The sequence below is a fragment of the Prionailurus viverrinus genome, chromosome D1, assembly GCF_022837055.1.
Source record: "Prionailurus viverrinus isolate Anna chromosome D1, UM_Priviv_1.0, whole genome shotgun sequence".
In the NCBI taxonomy this organism is placed as follows: domain Eukaryota; kingdom Metazoa; phylum Chordata; class Mammalia; order Carnivora; family Felidae; genus Prionailurus; species Prionailurus viverrinus.
In genome coordinates, this window is record NC_062570.1 from 96,230,381 (window position 1) to 96,254,999 (window position 24,619).

At 39.0% G+C, this 24,619-nt stretch overlaps 1 protein-coding gene across 1 annotated transcript in view; it reads left to right on the forward strand.

The window, feature by feature from the left end:
• The window catches only part of TTC17 (tetratricopeptide repeat domain 17), a 127,510-nt gene extending 103,374 nt beyond the window's left edge, over positions 1 to 24,136 (forward strand). Inside the window, exons 23-25 of the mRNA XM_047877448.1 lie at positions 19,005 to 19,124; positions 20,757 to 20,900; positions 22,968 to 24,136. Of these exons, the coding sequence (XP_047733404.1) occupies positions 19,005 to 19,124; positions 20,757 to 20,900; positions 22,968 to 23,099 (396 nt within the window). The 3' untranslated portion in view covers positions 23,100 to 24,136. The remainder of the gene's footprint in view (positions 1 to 19,004; positions 19,125 to 20,756; positions 20,901 to 22,967) is intronic.
• Positions 24,137 to 24,619: the final 483 nt, after the last annotated feature.

Consider the following 24,619-nt stretch of genomic DNA (forward strand, 5'->3'; position numbering starts at 1 on the left):
GCACTGTCACAACTCTCGGAACACTGCCCCAGGTTGTAGCCGAGGTCGCTCCCACTGTGATACTCAGAAGCCTCTGCCACCCCAGATGTGCACCACGCAGCTGCCATTGCCAATGCAGCCAGTTTGTGTGCCAGGTTGCCACATAGCCCTTCCTGACCTGTGCCCTGGTGCAGAGTAGTTCTCCCACTTATGTCCCCTGCTTCCCCAGCTAGGGGCCTGTGGGCGCCATGTCATGCTGATTAGATCTATGGAGAAGGGCCAACCCCACTGCTCCACCCTCATGTCTAGTCCAGCCCCAGTCACAAACACGGAGTCAAGCTCGTATCTCCTTCCCACCCCCTGCCAGGTATCAATGCCTAGTTTCACCTAGCTGCATCAACTACCCCAAGACAGTGTCATTCTTGCCAGCCAGCCCACTTGCAGCTGTGCTTCTGTTCAGTTCCATTTCATGGACAGTGGGAAGGGGAGGGGTGGGCAGTTTCTGTCAGCATAAGTTTGTCTCCAGCTTTTATCTAGTCCCACAAAGGAAAGATTTATCCCCTATCACACAATGTCAATTTTTTTTTTCTTTTCTTAAGTGGGCTCCACACAGGGCTTGAACTCACTGAGATCAAGACCTGAGCTGAGATCAGGAGTCAGACGCTTAACCGACTGAGCCACCCAGGCACCCCTCACAATATCAGATTTTTGCCATCAGACTCTGGGAAAGTTGGCCCCCACTGAGGCTTCAGTTTCATCTCAGTTTCATCTGCATCTCCCTGGACATTCTTTTATGTCACAGTGCCTTGGCCATATTGAACCAAGGATATGAAAGTCCATTCTGCAGTACCCACTGCCAGGGGATTTAGAGCCAGTTAGATAAATATTTTATGCCCACACAACTCAATAGGGCACTTACGGTCTTGCCTTCACTCAGGAGGGCAGAATAGGAAACCCAGTAAGCCAGCAGTGCAGCTCTTTGTGTGTTTTTCCAAGTCCCCATAGCTTTCTGGCAGCAGTCTCGGGGACAGTTATCTGCCCCTTCCCCTAGGTGATAGCTCAGGGATAAAGGATTAAGACCACATGAGTGAATATGGGAACAACTCTGGCTTAGAACTCTCAAGTTGCACATAGGAATCAGTATCTTTTGCAATAGTCTTGTGCGCCTAGAGTCCAAGAGTTCCCACAAGGGACAAGAAACAACACACTCAGAAAAGGTCATAGTCCTCCCATTCTGCTGCAGTTTAGTCAGGTCATCTTTGCCATAACCATGTTGCCTGGTAACATGGCTGGCATTGTACCTTTATTAGGTGTCCAGGGGAACACAGCTAAAAGGTTAACATGAGATTAGTTTCCCATGAATACACATGGGCAGGGTGTTAGGTTTTAGCATTATCAGGAAAGTAGTAAAATTAAAGTAAGAATTTATATTTTTAGTCTGGAGTAATTCAAGATGCATATTGCAATTTTTAGGCTAATTGTTAAAAGAACAGTTAAAGAATATATAGTTAAGAAAAAATGGAACAATAAAAAACATTTGATCAATGAAGAAGCAAGAAAGGATGACAAAAGGAATATAAAATAGAAATCTATAATATGTAAAATGTAAAAATGCATAAAATAAAATATAAATAGTAAAGTGATAAAGATAAGCCCGGTGTGTCAGTAATCATGGTAAGTACAAAAGGACTACGTATTCCAACTAGAGTACTAACATCAAACTGGGTTAAAATATTGAACGCAATTATGTGCTATTCACAAGTAGCACACTTTTTAAATATTTTTTATTTTATTTTTTAACAAGTAATATGCTTTAATATATGAAATGGTTGAAATTGAAAGATGGAAAAAAGATATACAAACACTACACAAAAAATGCTGGTATAACTACACTATCATCAGACAATGTGGAATTTAAGGCAAGAATCATTGCTACAGATAAAAGCAATTCATAATGATAAAGTGGTCAGTCCACCAGGAATATAGAAAACTGTATGTGTAACCAGTAGCATAATTTCAATTTATATAAGACAAGCATTAAACACTGGCAGATCTAAATGGAGAAACAGATGAGTCTACAATCATAACAGACTTCAACCTCCCTCTCAGTAGGTGGTAGAACTGAGCAGACAAAAAAATTAAAAATATAGACCATCTTGCTAATAAACAAATTTGACCCATTATATTTATATAATTTATTTAATAAACAAATCTGAGGCAGTATAATATATATAATATATGTATATATTTATATTTAATTTACATTAAATTGTGACAGAATTCTCATTTTTTTAAATACTTATTTTGAGAGAGAGAAGGAGACCAGGGGAGAGGCAGAGAGAGAGAGAGAGAGAGAGAGAGAGAGAGAGAGAATCCCAAGCAGGCTCTACACTGTCAGCGCAGAACCCAATGCAGGGCTTAAGCTTACAAACTGTGAGATCATGACCTGAGCCAAAATCAAGAGGCAGACACTTAACCAACTGAGCCACCCAGGCACCCCAGAATTCTCATTTTAAAAAATGCATGTGGACCAGGCACCTGGTTGGCTTAGTTGGTATAGAATGAGACTCTTGATCTCAGGTTCATGAGTTTCAGCCCCACATTGGGATGGAGCCTACTTAAAATAAATTTTTAAAAAATGCATATGGATCATTTACCATGTTGGTCATAAGCTGAGTTATAAATTAAGCCTCAATTAAAATTTAAAATGAAATAATTTAGAGCATATTTTCTAAACATAATTGAATTAAGTTAAAAAAAATAAAGATCAGGGGCACCTGGGTGGCTCAGTTGGTCAAGTGTCCATTTAACTCTTTGGTTTCAGCTCAGGTCATAATCTCATAGTTTGTGGGTCAAGCCCCACATCAGGCACTGCACTGATGGTGTAGAGCCCGCCTGGGATTCTATCTCTCTTTGCCCTCTCTCTCTCTTTCTCTCTCTCTCTCTCTCTCTCTCTCTCTCTCTCTCTCTCAGTATAAACTAAAAAAAACAAACAAATAAAAGAATAGATGGAAAATCCTCAGCTATTTTGGTGACATTAAGCAGTACACCTTTACATAACCCATGGGTCAGTGAAGAAAGCCCAAGCAAAATTAGAAAATGTTTTGAAATGAATGGTAACAAAGCATATCAAAACTTGTGGGATGCAGCTAATGCAGTGCTTGAGGGAAATTTATAGCCCTTAAATGGATATATTAGTTAAAAAAATAAAAAAGACTGAAAATCAATGATCTATGTTTCTGTCTCAAAAAAAGAAAAAAGAAAAGAACAAGTTAAAACTACAGTGAGATATTTCTTGCCATGACATTGGCAGAAATCCAGAAGTTTGATAGACTCAGTGAGACTGTGGGGAAATTGGTATGGCCATGCATACATTGCGGGTGGAAATGCAAAATGGAATAACCTTTATGGAGAGACAAATTGTATCTAGCAAAATTATACATTCATTTACCTATGTAGCCAGCTTTTGGGAATCTTTTCTAAAAGTACACTGGCAAAAAAAATGTATACGGGGCGCCTGGGTGGCGCAGTCGGTTAAGCGTCCGACTTCAGCCAGGTAACGATCTCGCGGTCCCGGAGTTCGAGCCCCGCGTCGGGCTCTGGGCTGATGGCTCAGAGCCTGGAGCCTGTTTCCGATTCTGTGTCTCCCTCTCTCTCTGCCCCTCCCCCGTTCATGCTCTGTCTCTCTCTGTCCCAAAAATAAATAAACGTTGAAAAAAAATTAAAAAAAAATGTATACAAAAATGCCTATGATAAGGCTCTTGATTATAGCCTCATTTGTAATAGCAGACTGGCAACAACCCAAATGCCCAGCAGAAGGAGACTAATGAATAAAAAGTCCTCTGTGGATGTTTATTGGGTGTGAACATCCACACAATGGAGTCTTCTACAGCTGTCAAAAATAATGAAGACAATTTCTTTCTTCCTTCCTTTCTTTCTTTCTTTCTTTCTTTCTTTCTTTCTTTCTTTCTTTCTTTCGAGGAAGAGCACGTGTATGCATGCAAAGCAGGAAGGGGCAGAGGGAGAGAGAATCTTAAGTAGGCTCCACACTCAGCATGGAGTCCAATGTGGGGCTCGATCTCACAACTGTGAGATTATGACCTGCACCAGAATCAAGAGTCAGATGCTTAACCGACTGAGGCACCCAGGTGCCCCAAAGACAATTTCTGTTAAATCTCTGTGAAATAATCTCCGGGATATAGGCAGTGAAAAAGAAAAAAAAGTGGAAAAAATCGTATCTTCAATTACTATTTTGCTTTTTAAATAATGGTGAGGTGGGTGATGTATGCAGATATTTTAAAATGGAAGAGTAACTTTTAAAAATACTTTTCAGTGGTTTTCCATAGAAGGAAGGTGGAAATAGGATAGGAAAGACTGAACATGAAGCTAGATTTCCTTGAATCTACCTTGTCTTTTCAATATGACTTTGGAAACAAATATTTTGTATAATTACAAAACAGATTTTAATAAGGCAATTCCTAATTAAAAGTAAAATTAAGTGAGCCCCACTATGTATTCAATTGCTAGTATAACCACATCAAGAGAAACTATCCCAAGTGACTTTAAAAGACCCATTATTTGACTATCTCCCTAATGGGATTTACCCTAAACACAAAAGAAAACTTTATTCCATTTTCAGTAATACATTTGTTAATAATATTGATATTGTCCTGAGATTGTAGGTGTATGCAATGCAAGATAAATGAGTAGTTTTGTTGGTGATGTTGAGAACTGGAGCTTGGGTTTGGGGGAAGGACATAAAAGTGTGAACATCTGTAGTCATGTTAAGTAAACATCTGTAGTCGTGAATTAGAAATACTAGCAAGACTTTTTTGTATATTTGCACATTTCCTAACTTTATTTGCTGAAAAGACTAATATCATTGAGTAACCCAGTAGTAGTAAGCACACTTTGTACCTACATATTGATCTTTAGATACCATTTTCTACTAAAAGGAACCAGAATTCCTTGGAGAAATGGCTTCTACCAAGTCAGGGAAACCAAAGAAGCTCCCATAGTCAACAAAGGTTGTGTCCGAAGAACTCAGAACCAGCTGGAATGTGTATCTCCTGTTGGCCAAAGATGGAACGCAGTACTTTGAGCAGCAAAAATCAACAAAGCAACTGCAGTAGATGAGACACATCACGTTTATTAAACTATATCTAAACTCCTGAATTCACCAGGAGGATTTTGTCTTAGACGATGCATGGGAACAGCTTGTTTTTTTAAAGTAAAAAGAAAGTAATAAGCATATTTCCTTCCCTTCTAAGTGAACTATACTTTGGGCTAAATGATTAATTGATGAGAAAAAGTCTTTTTATAGGAATATTCTAACTAGTAAACTAGAGTTGATAAAATTAGAATATTACAGTTTTGCTGCTCCTAATTAATTTATGGCATTGAACATCACTGGCTACTCAGTTCACAAATAGACGGTATGTGGGTAGAATTGGAAGTTCATGTTACCACCTGTGAAATTTTTTGCCCCCATTCCCTCCCCAGTAACTCAAATCTGAATCCAGTCAAGCCTCTAACTGCCAACTACTGGGAAATACAGGAGACAAAGGAGCATGTTAAATGGGTCCTTGAGGATACAATCAGCAGAGTCCAGTCAGTGGGAAACTACAGGATAAATAACCCTACTTCTTCTTCAAAAATTTTAAAAATTAGACGAAGATGAACCCTAGAGATCAAAAGAGATTTAACGAACACATTAACCAGTTGCAACATATGGACTTTATTTAGATTATGACTCAAACTATAAAAGCAAAACGCACTTTTGTAAGACAACCAGGGGAAATAGGAGTACAAGCTGCATGCTGATGATCTTAAAAAATAATTTTCATTATTTTAGGTGAACTTTATTAATCTTATATTTTAAACGTGGTTTTTAAGAGGTACACACTGGAAAATTTACTGATGAAGTTATATGAAGTCAGGGATTTCCTTCGAATTAATATGGATGAGGGTTTAGATGAAATAAAGAGTGGCCGTGAGTTGATAAGCGTTGAAGCTGGCTGATAGGCGAGTGCATGGAAGTTCTACATTGTATTTTATGTGAAATTTTTCATTATAAAACATTTAGGGGCACCTGGGTGGCTTAGTCAGTAAGCATCCACCTTCAGCTCAGGTCACGATCTCGGGGTTCATGAGTTTTGAACCCCGTGTCAGGCTCCACACTTACGGTGCAGCGTCCCCTTGGTATTCCTTCTCTCCTCTCTCTGTCCCTCCCCTGCTTGTGCTTCTTTCTCTCTCAAAATAAATTAATAAACCTTAAAAAAAAAAACTTTTAAGAATGTTATCTCATAATGGGAGCAAACATTGTATCAGAAATGAGTTTGTATAAGTTGGAAAAAAAAAACCCTAAACTAAAAATATACTTATTTAGGTCAAATACTCAAGTGAGTGAATTAGATACCATTAAATAACCAGTGAATTGCAAGCTTTGTGTAAAAAATTACCTAAAATATTACAGAGACAGGAAGATGAGTGAATCAGCAGATTCAGGAAATAATGCTGTATTCCAAGCTGGCTAAATAAAAGACATCCATGCACAGCTACATTATATATAGTAAAACAGCAAAGGCAAAGATCATCTTTAAAAAATGTATTTCAGTCAGGGTACTGTCAGGAAACTGGAAACGACATTAGGTATTTCAGAAGAGCCAATTTAATTTAGAGAATTGATTACGTTTTTGTGGAAGGGTGAAAAAGAAAAAAGGAAACACCTCCTGGGGTAAGCCAGAGATACCAACTGCTGGGCCTGGCTCCCAGGGAGGCAGTGAGGTTTTCCAAAATCTAGGAGTTCACAGGAATTCTGGCAAGTGGAGCTTCTGCTTCTGAAGAGGGAGCACAGCCCGACTGTGAAGGGGTGTAGTGAGGCTGGGTCTTCAAGTGCAAAGTGCTGCTGCTGCTGCTAAAATGACACTGACGGGAGCAACACGCAAACAGGAAGAAAAAAGTCCTTTCTCCCTCTTGCCTGCCAATTTCCCAGTGTGCACATCTGCAGAACCTAACAAGCTTCTAGCAAAGGAGAAATATGGTTTGCAGAGTTCCAGTCACAGTACCACAAAGCAGGCTATAAAATTTGGCATTTACATCTGATCACCTCATATGTATCACAGCATGCGTGCATGAATTTATTCATTCAAAAAATATGTAGTAAAGTCCCACTGTGTGCCAAATACTTTTTAAGTGCTTGGGATACATCAGTGAAGAACAATTTAGACAGAGATATCTGCCATACAGAGGAATGATGTTTCAAATGACAGCCTGTCATAGCAACATTCTAAGCCAGATGATAGGTTTTTTTTTTAAGTTTGTGTATTTATTTTGAGAGAGAAAGAGTGTGAGGGAGAGGGGCAGACAGAGAGGAAGAGGGAATCCTAAGTAGACTCTACACCACCAGCATAGAGCCTGACACAGGGCTTGAACTCACAAGCCGTGAGATCATGACCTGAGCCAAAATCAAGAGTCAGATACTGAACCGACTGAGCCACCCAGGCGCCCCCAGATGATAGTTTTGAAAGGATACTGTGCCCCCCTAGAATTGTGTGCCTTACAGTGATAGAATAAGAAAGGTATTTCAAAATAAAAAACTGGTAATAGTTTACTACCAAGAGTCCTACCTCAGGGAACTTCTCTGTATGAAAGCCAAAGAAGGATTGTCTCAGGCAAAAGATTTGCTAAGCAAATAAAATGATGTAGGCATGCAAACCCAGACAGACACTGTCTGTAGAAAAGGATAATTTGTGGGATTTTAAGAGAAATGACTAAACTAAAATACTGGACAAAACAGAACATACATTTGAAGGTGGAGTAACCAGAGTCAAGGTGTTCAAAGGCTCTCTTAATGTTGAGGAGTGAGTTAATATATTGCTTGGACTTTAAGTTAAATAGAGTGAAGATTTATGGTTAACTATTAAAAAGAATGCACAAATCCCAAACCTGTGAGGATACAATTATGAAGGTAGAAAGGGGAGGACCAAAAAAAAAAAAAAAAAGAAAACCTTATGCAAGAAATGACAAAATGGAGGAGAAAAGGCGCAATAAAGAATCAGAACAAGGGGCGCCTGGGTGGCGCAGTCGGTTAAGCGTCCGACTTCAGCCAGGTCACGATCTCGCGGTCCATGAGTTCGAGCCCCGCGTCAGGCTCTGGGCTGATGGCTCAGAGCCTGGAGCCTGTTTCCGATTCTGTGTCTCCCTCTCTCTCTGCCCCTCCCCCGTTCATGCTCTGTCTCTCTCTGTCCCAAAAATAAATAAACGTTGAAAAAAAAAAAAAAGAATCAGAACAAGAGCAACAAAAAAATTGAAAAGAACCAATAGAATCCAAGAAGTAAACAATCTTAAAATCTGTAATGGAAGTCACAATAATGTCAAATTGGAAATCTTTAAAGGAGCTACATGTTTTAATAAGAGCCATACCTAAAACATAAATGTTGGAAAAAATGGGAAAATATATACCAGATACATACTAATCAAAAGTGAGTAGATACATTAATTACCTGAAAAAAACATATTTCAAAACAAAAAATTATTAGGGGCAGAGGAAATGACTATGTAATGATAAAAGATTTAGTTCACCAGAAAGATAATAGCAATTCTAAACTTAGCATACCCAATAACCTCAAAATACATAAAGCAAAAAAAGATTGCTCTACTGAAAGAAATTGACAAATACCAGCATAAATACCTTTCTCCACTATTGATGAGCCCATCAGTGTCAGAATCTATATTCATGAAGTGTGTTAATCTGTGGTTTTCTTTGCTTATAATACTTGGTTTAATTTTGTTCTTAGGTTAATAATGACTTTGTATAATGAATTGGGAAGTGCTCCCTTCACCTCATTTTTCCAGAACAGTTTATAGAGAAGTGCTATTATTTCTTCCTTAAATATTTGATAGAATTCAGCAGTGAAACCATCTCGGCCAGGATTATTTGTGAGAGATTTCTAACAAATTCAATCTCTTTAGTAAAAGTATTCAATTATCTCTTGAGTGAGTTTTATTAGTTGTGTCCTTAAAGAAATTTTTCCACTTCATCTAAGTTGAATTTATGGGCATATAGATGTTCGTAATATTTTTTTCTCATTTTCTTAGTATCTGTGGGATCTGTAGTAACATACTTCTCTTAATTCTGATATTGGTACTTAGTGTCTTTTCCCTTTTTTTTTTTTTTCCTGATCAGACTGACTAGAAATTTATCAATTTTATTGATCTTCTCAAAGAACCAAGAACTCAAGGTTTTGGAGCCATTGATTTTTCTCTTTTGTTTTTTATTTTCTCTTTCATTGATGTCTGTTCTGTATTATTTCCTGTCTTCTGCTTGCTTAGGATTTAATTTGCTGGGTTTTTTTTTAGTTTCTTGATGTGGAAGCTTAGGTTATTGGTTTGAGCCCTTGCTTTTCTAATGTAGGTGTCTGCTTTAGCTGCACATCACAAATTTTGTCATATTTCATTTTCATTCAGTTTTACATAGTTTATAATTTTCCTCCTAATTTCTTCTCTGATCTGTAAGTTAGTATGTTCTTTGGGTTTCCAACTATTGGGCATTTTCCAGATCTCTTTCTTTAATTGATTTCTAATTTAATCCCATTGCAGTAAATGAACATAGTTTGTATGACTTAAATTCTTTTTAACTTATTCAGATTTGTTGTATGACCCAGAATATGATCTCTTGGTAAATGTTCCATGTGCATCAGAAAAGAATACTACTGTTAGAGTATGCTAGAAATGTCATTTAGGTCAAGTTGTTTGATAATATTGTTTGTGTCTTCTTTATCTTTACTGATCTTTTTGTGTAATTCTTCTATCAGTTATTGAGAAGCATGTTGAAATCTACAACTATAATTCTGAATTTGTCTTCTCTCAGTTTTTGATTCTTGCATTTTCAAGTTCTTTTTTTTTTAAGTTTTTATTTAAATTCCAGCTAGTTAACTTATAAGATAGTATTATTTTCAGGTGTACAACGTAGTGATTCAACACTTGCATGCATCACCTAGAGCTCATTGCAACAAGTGCCCTCCTTAATACTCAACACCTATTTTCCCCATCTTCCCACCCACCTCCCCTCTGATAACCATCACTTTGTCTCTATAGTTCAGAGTCTATTTCTTGATTTGCTTCTCTCCCTCTTTTCTTTTCCCTTTGCTCTTTTGTTTTGTTTCTGAAATTCCACATACGATTGAAATCATATGGTATTTGTCTTTCTCTTTCTTATTTTGCTTAGCACAGTATACTCTAGCTCCATCCTTTTTGTTGCACTCTAACATTTATTTATTATTGTGAAAGCAGAACTGCACAGAGTGTTTACATGACTCACTATTTGCTATCAGAATCAGCTGTTGATTTATCGACCTTGTAGAACCGAGGTCTCATTGTTATTCAACATAGTAGTAGAAGTCCTAACCTCAGTAATCAGACAACACAAAGAAATAAAAGGCATCCAAATCAGCAAGGAGGAAGTCAAACTTTCACTCTGCAAATGACATGATACTCTCGATGGAAAACCCAAAAGATCCACCAAAAAACCTGCTAGAACTGATCCGTGAATTCAGCAAAGTTGCAGGATATAAAAATCAATGTACAGAAGTCAGTTGCATTTCTATCAACCAATAATGAAACATCAGAAAGAGAAATCAAGGAATTGATCCTATTTACAAGTGCACCAAAAACCATAAAATACCTATGAATAAACCTAACCAAAGAGGTGAAAAATCTATACACTGAAAAAGTATGGGAAGCTTATTAGAAATTGAATAAGGCACAAAAAGTGGAAAAATATTCCATGCTCATGGATTGGAAGAACAAATGCTTTTAAAATGGTGATACTACCCAAAGCAATCTACATATTCAATGCAATCTCTATCAAAATAACACCAGCATTCTTCACAGAGCTAGAACAAACAATCCTAAACTTTGTATGGAACCAGCATAAGACCCTGAATAGCCAAAGCAATCCTGAAAAAGCAAACTAAAGCTGGAGGCATCACAGTTTCAGACTTTAAGCTGTATTACTAAGCTGTAATCATCAATACAGTATGGTACTGGCACAAAAACAGGCACATAGATCAGTGGAACAGAATAGAGAACCCAGTAATGGACCCACAAACATATGGCCAACTAATTTTTGACAGAGCAAGAAAGAATATACAATGGAAAAAAGACCGTCTCTTCAGCAAATGATGTTGGGAAAACTGGACAGTGACATGCAGAAGAATGAACCTGGATCACTGTCTTGCACCACACACAAAAATAAACTCAAAATAGATGAAAGACCTAAACACAATACAGGAAGCCATCAAAGTCCTAGAGGTGAAAGCAGGCAAAAACCTCTTTGACTTCAGCTGCAGCAACTTCTTACTCAACATGTCTCTGTAGGCAAGGGAAACAAAAGCAAAAATGAACTAGTGGGACCTCATCAAGATAAATAAAAAAAAGCTTCTGCACGGCAAAGGAAACAATCAGCAGAACTAAAAGGCAACTTATGGAATGGGAGAATATATTTGCAAATGACATATCAGATAAAGGGTTAGTATCCAAAATCTATAAAGAACTTCTCAAACTCAACACCCAAAAAAATAATCCAGTGAAGAAATGGGCAAAAGACATGAATAGATACTTTTCCAAAGAAGACATCCAGATGGCTAACAGACACATGAACAAGTGCTCAACTTCACTCATCATCAGGGAAATACAAATCAAAACTTCACTGAGATACCACCTCACATCTATCAGAATGACTAACAACTCAGGCAGCAATGACAGATGTTGGTGAGGATGTGAAGAAAGAGGATCTCTTTTGCACTGCTGGTGGGAATGCAAACTGGTACAGCCACTCTGGAAAACAGTATGGAGGTTCCTCAAAAAAGTAAAAATAGAACTACCCTACGACCCAGCAATTGGACTACTAGGTATTTATCCAAGGGACACAGGTGTGCTGTTTCGAAGGGGCACATGCACCCCAGTGTTTACAGCAGCACTATCAATAGTAGCCAAAGTATGGAAAGAGCCCAAATGTCCATTGATGGATGAATGGATAAAGAAGATGTGGTATATATATACAATAGAGTATTACTTGGCAATCAAGAAGAATGAAATCCTGTCATTTGCAACAATGTGGATGGAACTAGAGTGTATTATGCTAAGCAAAATTAGTGAGAGAAAGACAAATATCATGACTTCACTCATATGTGGAATTTAAGATGCAAAACAGATGAACATAAGGGAAGGGAAGCAAAAATAATATAAAAACAGGGAGGGGGACAAAACATAAGAGACTTAAAATATAGAGAACAAACTGAGGGTAGCTGGAAGGGTTGCAGGTCGGGGGAAGGGCTAAACAGGCAAGGGGCATTAAGAAGAACACTTGTTGGGATGAGCATGGGGTATTCTATGTAGGAGATGAATCACTGGATTCTACTCCTGAAATCATTATTGCGCTATATGCTAACTAGGACGTAAATTAAAAAATAATAATAATAATACATTTAAAAAATTTTTAAAAGTACCAAGTTCTCAAAATATGCTATCTTACCCATAGTAAGGTCTTACCCATATCTTACTATATAAGAAATATACTGATTTACCCTCAGTACTAAGCTATAAGCGTCCTATATTTTTACTAAAACATCCAACTTAGACTTCTTTTGATTTAAGCTTTGTGTGTGTGTGTGTGTGTGTGTGTGTGTGTGTGTGTGTGTGTGTGTATCAATGGCTATTTGGTATCCATGGTATGCTGCTTTTTTTTTTAATTTATGTATTTTTAAGTTTTTATTTAAATGCAAGTTAACATGTAGGGTAATAATGATTTCAGGAGTAGAATTTAGTGATTATGTAAGCATTTTTAAGTTCTATTATTAGGTGCATAAATCAATGAAATAGAAATCAACAGTCCAAAAGTTGTTTCTTTGAAGCACTGTTCGGGCAAAATTAATCAAGAAAAAATAAAGCATAAATAACCAAGATTGAGGTAAAAGGGAAGCATAGCTACAGCTAAAAAGATAAGACAGTGATACAGTTACCAATTTTATGCCAACAAATTTGAAAACAATTGTAAAGACAAATTTCTAGAAAAATGTAATTACCCAAATTGATTTGGGTATTATAACTCAAATGAAAGCGGTGTCTTTAAAAAATCTTCTCACAAAGAACACAGCAAGGTCTGTTGATTTTATATGTGAATTCTACCAAACTTTTGAGAATTACACTATCTCAATATAAACAGACTCTTCTGGACAGCAGAAAAGGGAACAATTTCCCAATTCCTTGAGATGAGACTACTGTAATCTTGAAAGCAAAACTAGGCAAAGACATTATGCAAAAGAAAAGTAATACACTAAGGTCACTTATAAACATAGGTATCAAAACCATAAGCCAAATATTAACAGACTAAATCCAATTGCGTGTGTTTTTCTTTAACAAGGTGCACCTTGATCAAGTTGGGTTTACCCCAGAAATACAAAACTGGTCTAACTTTAGGCAAACCTTGTATTTCATCAACCAAATTAAAGAATTATGAAATTATTTCAATAGATTGCATTTCTGCAATACCATCCATGATGTAAAGCTAATGCAAATTAAGAATAGACCAGGACTTCCTTAATCTGATGAGAAGAATCAACAAAATATCTACAGCAAAGATGAATCTTAATGGGGGAAATATTTAAAATAATTCTTTGAAATCAGAAAAGAGAATGCCCACCATCACCACTGTTTTTTCAAACTTGTATCAAAAGTCCTAGTGGGGCACCTGGATGGCTTAGTCAGTTAAACATCTGACTTCAGCTCAGGTCCTGATCCCGCGGTTCGTGAGTTCAAGCCCTACATCCAGCTCTGTGCTGACAGCTCAGATCCTGAAGCCTGCTTCAAATTCTATATCTCCCTCTCTCCCTCTCTCAAAAATAAATAAATATTAAAAAAATTTAAAAAGTCCTAGCAAGTACAGTAAATCAAGAAAAAGAAATTAGTGGCATAAATATTAGGAAGAAAAAACACAAAATCTTATTGAGAAATGATGTGATTATCTACATAGCAAACCCAGAAGAAGCTACAGACAAATTTTTAGAACTAACAGCATTTTTGGGGTGCCTGGGTGGCTCAGTTGGTTAAGCCTCCAACTTCGGCTCAGGTCATGATCTCGCGGTTTGTGAGTTCAAGCCCCGCATCAAGCTCTGTGCTGACAGCTGTGCCTGTGTCTTCCCCCTCCCTGCCCCTCCCATGCTCATGCTCTGTCTCTCTCTGTCTCTCAATAATAAATAAGCATTAAAAAAATTTTTTTAAAGAAATAACAGCATTTTTGTCAAGATGGCTGCCTGTAAAGTCGATAAAAAAACTGCATTTCTATATAGCAGCACAAAGTATTAGAAAACATAATTTTCAGAATGTATTTCCATTGTTACAAAAATATAAACCTCCCAGTAGTAAATCTAACAAAAATTTGTATGCCTTGTCTGCACAAAGTGATAAAACTTTATTGAAAGGCATTTTAAAAGACCTAAATAAGCAGAGAGATATATAATGTTCATGGATAAGACAACACACATCATAAACATGTCACTTTTCCCCAGTTTGATTTATAGAGTCAGTGCTGTTATAATCAAAATAACAACAAGCTTTTTTTTTTTTTATGACACTTGAAAAGCAGACCTTTATATTTATATGGAAGGGTAAAGGAATAGACATGACACTCAAAAAAATTAGGGTGTGAGAATTGCCTCACCTTTATGAAAAATTATAAAGCAAGACCTAATGCCATGTGCTCAAGGATAAACAGAAATAATGACCAGGAGGAACTAAATAGAAAGCCCAGAAGCCGACTCTGACATACATGGGACCGTGGAGGATCAATAGGGAAAGAGGGGGTTTTGCAGGAAGCTGTGCTGCGCAGTGCTGAGCTAATTCCATCCTCACCTCATCACTTAACAAAGGAATCCCATGAGTATCAAGGACAGAACTTTAAAATTTAGAGTAAAATGGGGCACCTGAGGGGCGCCTGAGTGGCTCAGTCGGTTGGGCATCCGACTTCGGCTCAGGTCATGATCTCACGGTTTGTGGGTTCAATCCCCTTGTTGGGCTCTGTGCTGACAGCTCGGAGCCTGGAGCCTGCTTTAGATTCTGTCTCCCTCGCGCTCTGCCCCTTCCCCACTTGTGCTCTGTCAAAAATAAATAAACATTAAAAAAAATTTTTTTTAATTAGAGTAAAATGTAGGAGGTGATCTTTCTGGCCTTGGAATATAAGATGATTTCTTAAGATATAAAAGCACAAACTAGAAGAGAAAATATGAATAAGTTCAACTATTTTTAAAGTTTACATTTTTGTAAATTGAAGACATTTTTTAAATTAGAAGAGAGAAAAAATGTATAACATATTCAACCTACAAGGACTGATATGCAGAACATATAAATAAATTGATGAGAAAGATAAATAATAAAATAGAAAGATATATAAAAGATATTAACAGACATTTCACTGAAAAAAAGATGTGTACGGCCAATAAACACCAAGAAACAATTTTTAGTCTCACTAATGATCAGTAAATGCAAACTAAGACCACAGTAAGATGCTATTTTACCCCCACCGATGATACCAAGAATTAGAAAGGATATAAAGCAAGAAGCACTCTTAAACATTGCTGATGGGATTATAGATCGTATAACACCTTTAGGGAACACTTTCACATTCTCATGTTATGTTGGACATTTGCATATCTTGTGAACCAACAATCCTACTCCTGGATATCTACTCTACACTGGAGAAATTCTGCACTTTTATTTGCAACAGGAAACGTAAAAACAGGAAGTAACTCAGAGCCCTCATCTACAGAAAATGGATAAATACATTCTAGTATATTCACCTAGTGGACATTTAACCATGCAGCAAAGCTGTTGAATGAGCTACAAGCTATACACAACATGGATGAATTTTAGAAATAGTGTTGAGTAGAAACTTCAAGTCCCAGAAGACTCCTTACAGTATTATACCACTGTTATAATGCACAAGAAGAAGCACACTAAGTATTAAATATTGTTGAAGCGTGTGTGTGTGTGTGTGTGTGTGATGGGACAGTGTTTAAAACAGCAATGGAATAACAGACCCAGCATTTAGGATAGTGTGTGCCTCTGAAGAAAAGGCAAGAGGATGGAACAGGGAAGGCACACACAGGTAGATGCAAGTTCATTCTTCACTAGGGTGGTAGCTTCTGGGATATTCATTATTTTATGCTTTATAGCATAAGTATATATTTTTATATGATTACTATGTATACATGTAATTATATAAATATGTTCTTTTGTATGTGTGAAATATTGGCATTAAACAAAGATCATTTTAGTTTTAAAAAAAGAATCCTTTCGAGGAGCCAGTCAACAGGATCAAATCACTGAGGGGAGAATAAATCAGGCAGCTTCAGATTTCTCTGCAGCAGTCATCCAAGCCAAGTAGCAATGGAGGAATGCCAACACATTATTCAAGGAAAGAAGGAGCCATGGTTTTGTATCCAACCAGCTGTCCTTCAGGTATGAAGGCTGCAGACAGAAAGTTTTGAACACATATGATTATATTAACTTGCTAGGGCTACCGTAACAAAGCACCACAGACTGGGTGCCTTAAACAGTTGAAATGTGTTTTCTCACATTCCTGGAGGCCACAGGTCCAGGATCCAGGTGCTGACAGGGTCGGTTTCCTCTAAGGCCTCCCCCCTTGACTTCAGATGGCTAGCCTCTCACCGCCCCCCACAGGGTCATCCCCCTGTGCACACGACCCTGATGTATCTCTTCCTCTTCTATAAATCCTTCATAGAAACCCAGTGGTGTTGGATTAAGGCCTCACACTGACGGCCTCATTTTAACTTAATTACCTCCTTAAAGACCTTCTGTCCAAATACAGTTATATTTTGAGGTACGAAAGGTTGAGATTTCAACATGAATTTTGGTGGAGCACGATTCAGCCCATAACAAAAATTGCAAAGAATATTGTTCCCATCAACAGTATTGGGCTGAACCTCAGCCAACCACAAGATGATTGGGGAAGCCACACAAAAGTAATGTCAATGATCAATGAATATATTTAACTGCAGAACCAATTGGAAAACAAAAGTGGGAAATGGAGTGATAGAACAGAATATAAATACTATATGCCCTGACAATGAAGAATGATAAAATTACCAAAAAATTAGACTGGAAGAAAGAAAGAAAGAAAGTAGAAAGCAGGGTAAGTTTTCTGATTGCTTCATCTGTAGTGGCTGAGAGTCCATCCATCAAAAGGAAAATCCAAAATGAGACCTAAATTAAGTACTGAAATTTTGTGTATGGTAGAGGTAGCATCTTGGTGTGGGAGGAGGGATGAATTACTCATTAAATATTATTGGGACAACTTAGTAGCCATCTGGAAAAAAATAAAATTGGAGCCATATCTTTTCTTTAACACCAAGTTAAATTTCAAATGGATCAAAGATTTAAATGTGAAAAATAAGGGGCACCTGGGTAGCTCAGTCGGTTAAGCATCCGACTTTGGCTCAGGCCATGATCTCAGGGTTTGTGAGTATAAGCCCTAGGTCAGGCTCTTTGCTGACGGCTCAGAGCCTGGAGCCTGCTTCAGATTCTGTCTCCTTCTCTCTGCCCCTCCCCTGCTCGCTCTCTCTCTCTCTGTCTCTGTCTCAAAAATAAATAAACATTAAAAAAAAATTTTAATGTGAAAAATAAAACTATAAAAGTTCTGGGGAAAAAAACATGGTAAAATTTATTGATAATCTGAGGCCTTCTCAGCAACAACTGAAAATCCAGAGACCATCCAAATTAATAAGCTGAGCAACGCAGAAATCAAAATCTATATCACAAAAAGCACCATAGGTCCAAAAGTGGACTTCAGAAAACTGAGAGAATGTATCTGTAATTCATATCATAGGCAGGGAACTAATCTCTCTAATAAATAAAGAGCTTTTTCAAATAGAGAAGATAAAGACCTCTTAACAAAATATAAGAGCAGCTACTTCACAGAAAGGAAATACAAAGGGCTGTCAAACATGAAAGGATGGTCAGTTCCATTCATAAGAAGGGAAATGCAGATTTAAACCACATTCTTTACCTCTCAAAGAGTCCAAAAGTTTAATAACAGACTGTGGTGAGGCTATAACAAAACAGGGACACATGTATTTCTGGTGAGGAATTGTTACAGTCCTATGGAGGGCAGTGTGATGGTATCTATCAAAATGACATGTGTATTCCCTTGTCCACATCTGGAAATGTATCCTACAAATTCACGGGCACAAATGCAAAACTATACCTAAGGTTATTTTTTCAGTGATGTTTGTAATAGTAAAAAATTGGGGGAGAGAGGAGTATTCATTCATAAGAATCTAGTTAAATAAATAATGGAACATCCATACAATGAATAATAATGCAGCTGATAATAAAAGAACAAGGAGGCTTTCCATACACTGATGTGGCGAGAACTCCAAGGTGTATTGTTTAGTGAAGAAAACAAAGTGCAAGTGAATGTTACCTTTTATATAAGTAATACGTGACCTCATATGAAAAGATGGGAGTATCAGCCTGTATTCATATTTGCTTATATAAAGCATAAAGAAACCCTGGAAAGTTACATAGGAAACTAAAAATACTGTTTACTTGTATACAATAGAGACATGAATGGGAAGGAGACTTTTCACTGTATAACTTTGCATACCTTCTGGTCTTTGAAACATGTAAATGAGTTACTTAAGTTCAAAAACTTAAGTAAATTTAATTCCAAAAAATCATAGGCATGAAACATAGTTCTGCTATTTAATAGTTGAGCGGATTGGGACAAGACAATCTCTTTGAGTCATAGTTTTCTTATCTATAAAAGGCTGTAATATCAGTATCAAGCTCGTAGGATTGCTGTTAGGGTTACTGAGGATGCACATGTGTGGCTGCCTCCAGCACCTAGTAAGTACTTAGTGGTCATGAATGCATGTTACTGTTCTGAGTCTTGGTGGTAAATTCGTATGTTTAAGAGACACCAGCTTCAACTGACCATTCCTTTGTAGAACCAGACATCCTGGGTCCTTTCCAGCATGGCAGCCCTCTACTGGAGAGTAAAAGGCCAAGGAAAGAAGGCAATTGACTGCCTCCGCCAGGCCCTCCACTATGCTCCACACCAGATGAAGGTGAGTAGGACTCAGAAGGTGTGAATTTCTGTCTCTTGGTCCTTTCCATTGTTTATTCTGAGGTTTCAACTAGCCGTCCTCACTCTTAGCCAGTAAGAAAGTGGCAAAATAGCATAGGCTGGAAGAACCTATGACCCCACTTATGCTACCACAAGCCTGGACGTTATACCCACCACCATGCCTTCCTGCCTCAGCAAATGGGGACTTGGGGGAAGGTCTTCAGGATCACTGGAAGGTGTTTCTTTCTATTCAGAGCCACCTGGCATAAAACATACTGGCCTAGGCAGCCTGTCACCCTGCAAGTCGTTCTGGGTTTAGCTCATCCCCAGAGGCCTGGAAGCCTGTTACACTTGTTTTGCTTAGACTGCTGACTTAAGCTTGCTTCCAGACACAGAAACAAGCAGTTTCCATCTCTTCTTATATATCGGCCAGTTCCTGGTCTTCATCTGACTTCACCTTTTCCACAAAAACGAAAACTTCAAAAAGCCCTGCTAACTCAGTGTAACATCAGTCTTTTCAAAAATGCCAGTTGTAGTTATGATGACTGAGAATGTTCAGCTTTTTAACAGCACATTTGTGTCCACATGTGCTGAGTTCTGCATTAATCTCCACATCTCCTACTTCCTGATGACATGGCTCATGTCTTCATGAGTGGTGGCAGGAGCTCACCTTTCCTTTTAGGCACTGTTGAGTTCCAAATGCAGCTGGGCCCCTTGCTAGCTTTGTGACCTTGGGCAGGTTATGAGACCTCTGTGGCCTCACGTAATGCCCTGCACTCTGCGAGTGTCCAGTAAGGACAGAGGGGTCCTCCTTTCCTGTGTCTTCTGTATCTCCTATAGAACTCCAGACTGTGTGATTCAGGTGGTAATTGCTTGGGTAACACATTTAAAGGACATAAATATTTGTGATGATAAAAATGTCACTACTTGTTCAGCCTATCATCCTGTGCTCTGTACTGCTAGACAGCAGCAAGGGCCAGCACTCTAGGTCATGGGTCAGAGAATGTTTTCTGTAAAGGGCCACACGCTAAGAAATTTAGGCTACGTAGGTCAGACAGCCTCTGTTCTTGCCACTCGGTTCTGCCATGGTAGCATAAAACAGCCACAGAAATACGTAAAAGAATGGGAATGGTTACATTCCAATAAAACCTTACAAAAACAGGCAGCCAGCTAGATTTGGCCTGTAGGCCAAAGTTCACCAGCCCCTGCTCCAAGCAGATGATGCTGTGGACCTTGCAGAAGGCACTTTGACTCTGTGACAGCATGACTCAGAGTGTGTGGTCTATGGACAGGTGTCAGTCCATGAGCCATTTATTACCAATCTGCAACAAGATGGGAGCCTATACCAGAACGTAAACCACCAACTTCACTAAGCAGATTGTTTACTCAGTTGACATTTCTGCTTTGTGTTTTGAGGCTAGACTTTCCTAATGAAAGAAGTAATGCGTTGGTTTATATTCTCGAGCAATCGCCTTATCTATCACAGGCCAGTAGCAAATAGAAGACCAGCAGTTTCAGTTGCATTACTCAGTCATTGACCAGGAAAAACCTACTGCATTATTTATGAACAACTAAGAATGAAAGCTCAAAAACCAGTATCTTTCCCTTCTCGCCATTCTCCTTCTGTTCCCAGGATGTGCCCCTGATTAGCCTGGCTAATATCTTGCACAATGCCAAGCTCTGGAACGACGCTGTCATAGTAGCCACCATGGCAGTAGAGATTGCACCGCACTTTGCTGTGAACCACTTCACTCTGGGCAACGTCTACGTGGCAATGGTGAGATTGGTAGTGGGGGCAGAGCACACCAACTCTGCCCCTCTCTCCCGGGCACACCTTTGATTGCAAAACTTCCTTGACTATCAGTGTCCTCCAGTTTCCTGTACATTTTGTGTCTGAAATTGCTAGGTCCACCAAAGGTATATTTTATGGCTAAAGGGTTTGTGCATTAAAAAGACAGTACATAGGGGCACCTGGGTGGCTAAGTCGCTTGAGCATTCGACTTCAGCTCAGGTCATGATCTCACGGTCCGTGGGTTCGAGCCCCACGTCGGGATCTGTGCTGACAGCTCAGAGCCTGGAGCTTGCTTCGGATTCTGTGTCTCCCTCTCTCTCTGCCCCTCCCCTGCTCATGCTCTGTCTCTCTCTGTCTCAAAAATAAATAAAAACATTTGAAAAATTAAAAAAAAAAATACAGTACATAAGGGGCTCCCAGGTGGCTCAGTCAACTAAGCCTTTGACTCTTTGATTTCGGCTCAGGTCATGGATCTCATGGTTCATGAGTTCAAGCCCCTCATCAGGCTCTATACTGACAGCATGGAACTTGCTTGGGATTCTAGGTCTCCCTCTCTGTCTGCCCCTCCCCTGTTCTCTCTCTCTCTCTCTCTCTCTCTCTCTCAAAATAAATAGATAAGCATTTTTAAAAATAAGATAAAAATATAGTACATGAAACTCACCTAAGTATTTGCACTGTGTAGCTCCTCCACATGAATTTAATACTAACAATAGTGTCAGAGTTTTCTGGAGCCAGAAAAACTTAATGCTCACATGGACATAAACACTCGTATTCTCTTGCCTTCAGGTTGGGCTAGGTACCTGTCATTGCACTCATGATGCCCTGTGCATGTTTTTCTTGCCACATTTTCACCTTGTTTTATAATCTTTTTTAAGTGTCCGTCTCTCCCCCTAGACGAGGAGCTCCTTGGAGAAGAGACTCCTCTTCATCTTTCCGTTCCTAGCACTTCACAGTGTTTGGCACATACCAGGTCTCTTCAAATGTTTAATGAATGCTGGAGTGCCACTGGTTACATGGGATCCCATTTACCGAGAAAATACCAAAGCCATCATCCGGAACCCTTGTTCTGGTCAGAAACAAGGACCAATTTCAGAACTTAAAATCCCAGGGGTCCTCTAGAAGCTGTCATAGCTGAATTTAACATTAGGATCATGCCTTGTACTTGCATCTAAAGCTGGGTGTCTCACATGGGGCAATACCCAAGGTATTCTCAGTAAAGGCTAATAGAATAAGCAGCTTAAAGCTCTAAGTTTTATGTGTCATCCTTGACTTGAAAGGCGGCAAGTATAATTTGGCCAGGTAGGTATTGCTGAATGTGCAGATTTCCCTCTCTGCTTCTTAAAATCAAAGAATCTATTTTTGTCCCCAGTAAATGTGAAATTTGCTACTGTGAATGAGAAATTCTGCCTCTCACTTGCCTAGGAGGCGTCATTCAACCAGTTGGTTTGGGCTCTTCTTTGAGAGTGTTGGTCTACGTAAAAGATTAATGCCTTCAAAATGGCCGTGATCATTTCCAAACAATGTTTGTATTTTTAAACACTAGAGAGAACAAAAAAGCTGTTTGAAAATCTACAATACCTGACTTTGAGATACCTGACTTTACTTCCATCTCTCTAGCTGTAGTAACAAAACTTCAGGCAGATGCATAAGGAGCATTTGCCAGGCATAGTTCTAGAAGTTTCTGTGAGGATTAAATGGAGGGATTTTGTAAAGCAGCTGGCACAGGGCCCAGCACAGGGCAGGTACTCAGGAATGATGGCTCTCACTGTTACCTCCAGGATGCCTCCCAGTGTTGGGTCAGACTTTTGTAAAGGTGATCTCCCCTTCCATTTTGGCTCTTGGGCTCTGCCTTCATTTTCTTTGTGATATTGTACCTTGGGGGTGGAGGTAGTTATTTCCTTCCAGACCTCGGAGTTTTCCTCAGAGATGTAGACCTATTGAGAAAATACAGCAGGATTGCGACTGGCACAGAGGCGCTTCTCGAGAAGAAACCAGTGATGACACATATTTAGCTGGGTATCCCTCTCACGTCTGTCCCTTTGCCTCTCACAGGAAGAGTTTGAAAAAGCACTGGTGTGGTATGAATCGACACTGAAGCTGCAGCCTGAGTTTGTTCCAGCCAAGAACCGAATTCAGACTATCCAGTGTCACTTAATGCTGAAGAAGGGACGGCGCTCTCCCTAATGCATCCCTCCTCTCTCTCTTTCTCTCTTTCTCTCTCTCTCTCCCTTCATGCTCTTAAAAAAAAAAATAAGAAAAGAAACCAATCATTGTCAGTATCTACTTTTAATGACGTGTGTGAGAATAACTGAGTAAGACTTAAAACAGGACTTTTACATATGTGGGAATTGGTTTTGTTTTGTTTTTAAGTTCCTTCTTTCCCCCAGCCAACCTCCGCAACACAGATTTCTCAAAAGGAAAATTCAGCCGAAAGATACCGTGTAAATACTGAGCCAAGACGTTTCTGGAGCTGCGCTCTGTCTCCAAAACCTCGATGCCTTTAGGGCTTTCTTCAGTGGTCCAGCCAGCCTCCTCCTCTCTCTTGGGCGGAGGATGAAACCGCGTTGCACATTCTCTGCTTCCTGTCGTAGCCTCTGTTGTCAGTGGAAATGCAAAAGCCCATCTGGTGCCAGTGAGAAGCAACGTTGTGCGCTCTCCCCATTAGATCCATGCTGTCCTCGGTCGCGTCCGTTCCATGCTGCTATGTTACAAACTCTCAGAGGTAGTTTGCAGGGGAGGAAGGGGAAATGATTTTTAAAACAAAATATTTACAACAACAGAAACTCTTAGGATCACCTGACCTTTGTGATGTTATTTATGTTGGGGAGGGAGGGGGGCTGAGAAGGGGAAATCAGCCGTGTACACCATCTATATCATTTGTACTTTACTTACAAATCACAAGGAAACCAATAAGTTGAAATCCTATATAACAGGTTTATATATATAGAATATGTATATTTGAAGCCCTCTACAGACCGAGTCTATGTTTTACTAATTCTTTGTTCACTGTGTTACCCGCCTTGGAATAAGGTGTGAGTGTGTGCTCCCTCTCTCTGAGGCCTTCAGACTTAGCTCCTCAGGAGAAAGCGACGCACCAAGGTTGAGTATTTCCGTACAGTGCTCTTCCCTCTGGTCCCAGGAGAGTCAGAAACTCCAGACATTTTGGAATCTTCAAGGGCACATACTGAGAACAAAAATAAAAGTTGTTTATGAGCAAAATAGGTCTGTAGCGTGTTTTTTCTTCAAAACCAGACTAACGTGGACAGCTCTGAAGCCAATGATAACTCTGGATCTGATCCTCTCAAGTCCTGGGTCATCTTTATCTTTCTTTCCACAACAGCAAGGTGAGGAGAGAAATAATCCATCACTAGATTGTATGGCTGATGAACTTATCAGCGTGATACATTTGACCGGCAAAGATGCACAATCAGCAAGTGTTCAGAGTTGGGTATATAATTGACCTTCCCGGGAAAGGAAGAATAATCTAAGTCACAAAGTCACATCCCCGCAGGGTGAGCACTGATCCTGAAGTTCATCCATGTAAGTGTCATGGAGAACCTTGGTGAGGGTCATGTCGTGGGCGGGCACACACTACACAGCCAGTGGACGTTAGCTCTTCTTGTTGGCAGAGGTCTTCAGGCCTGCCACCAAATCTTCTCCTAGTTCTAGAAATAAATGATTTTTCCTTCACGTTAAAGAGTTTT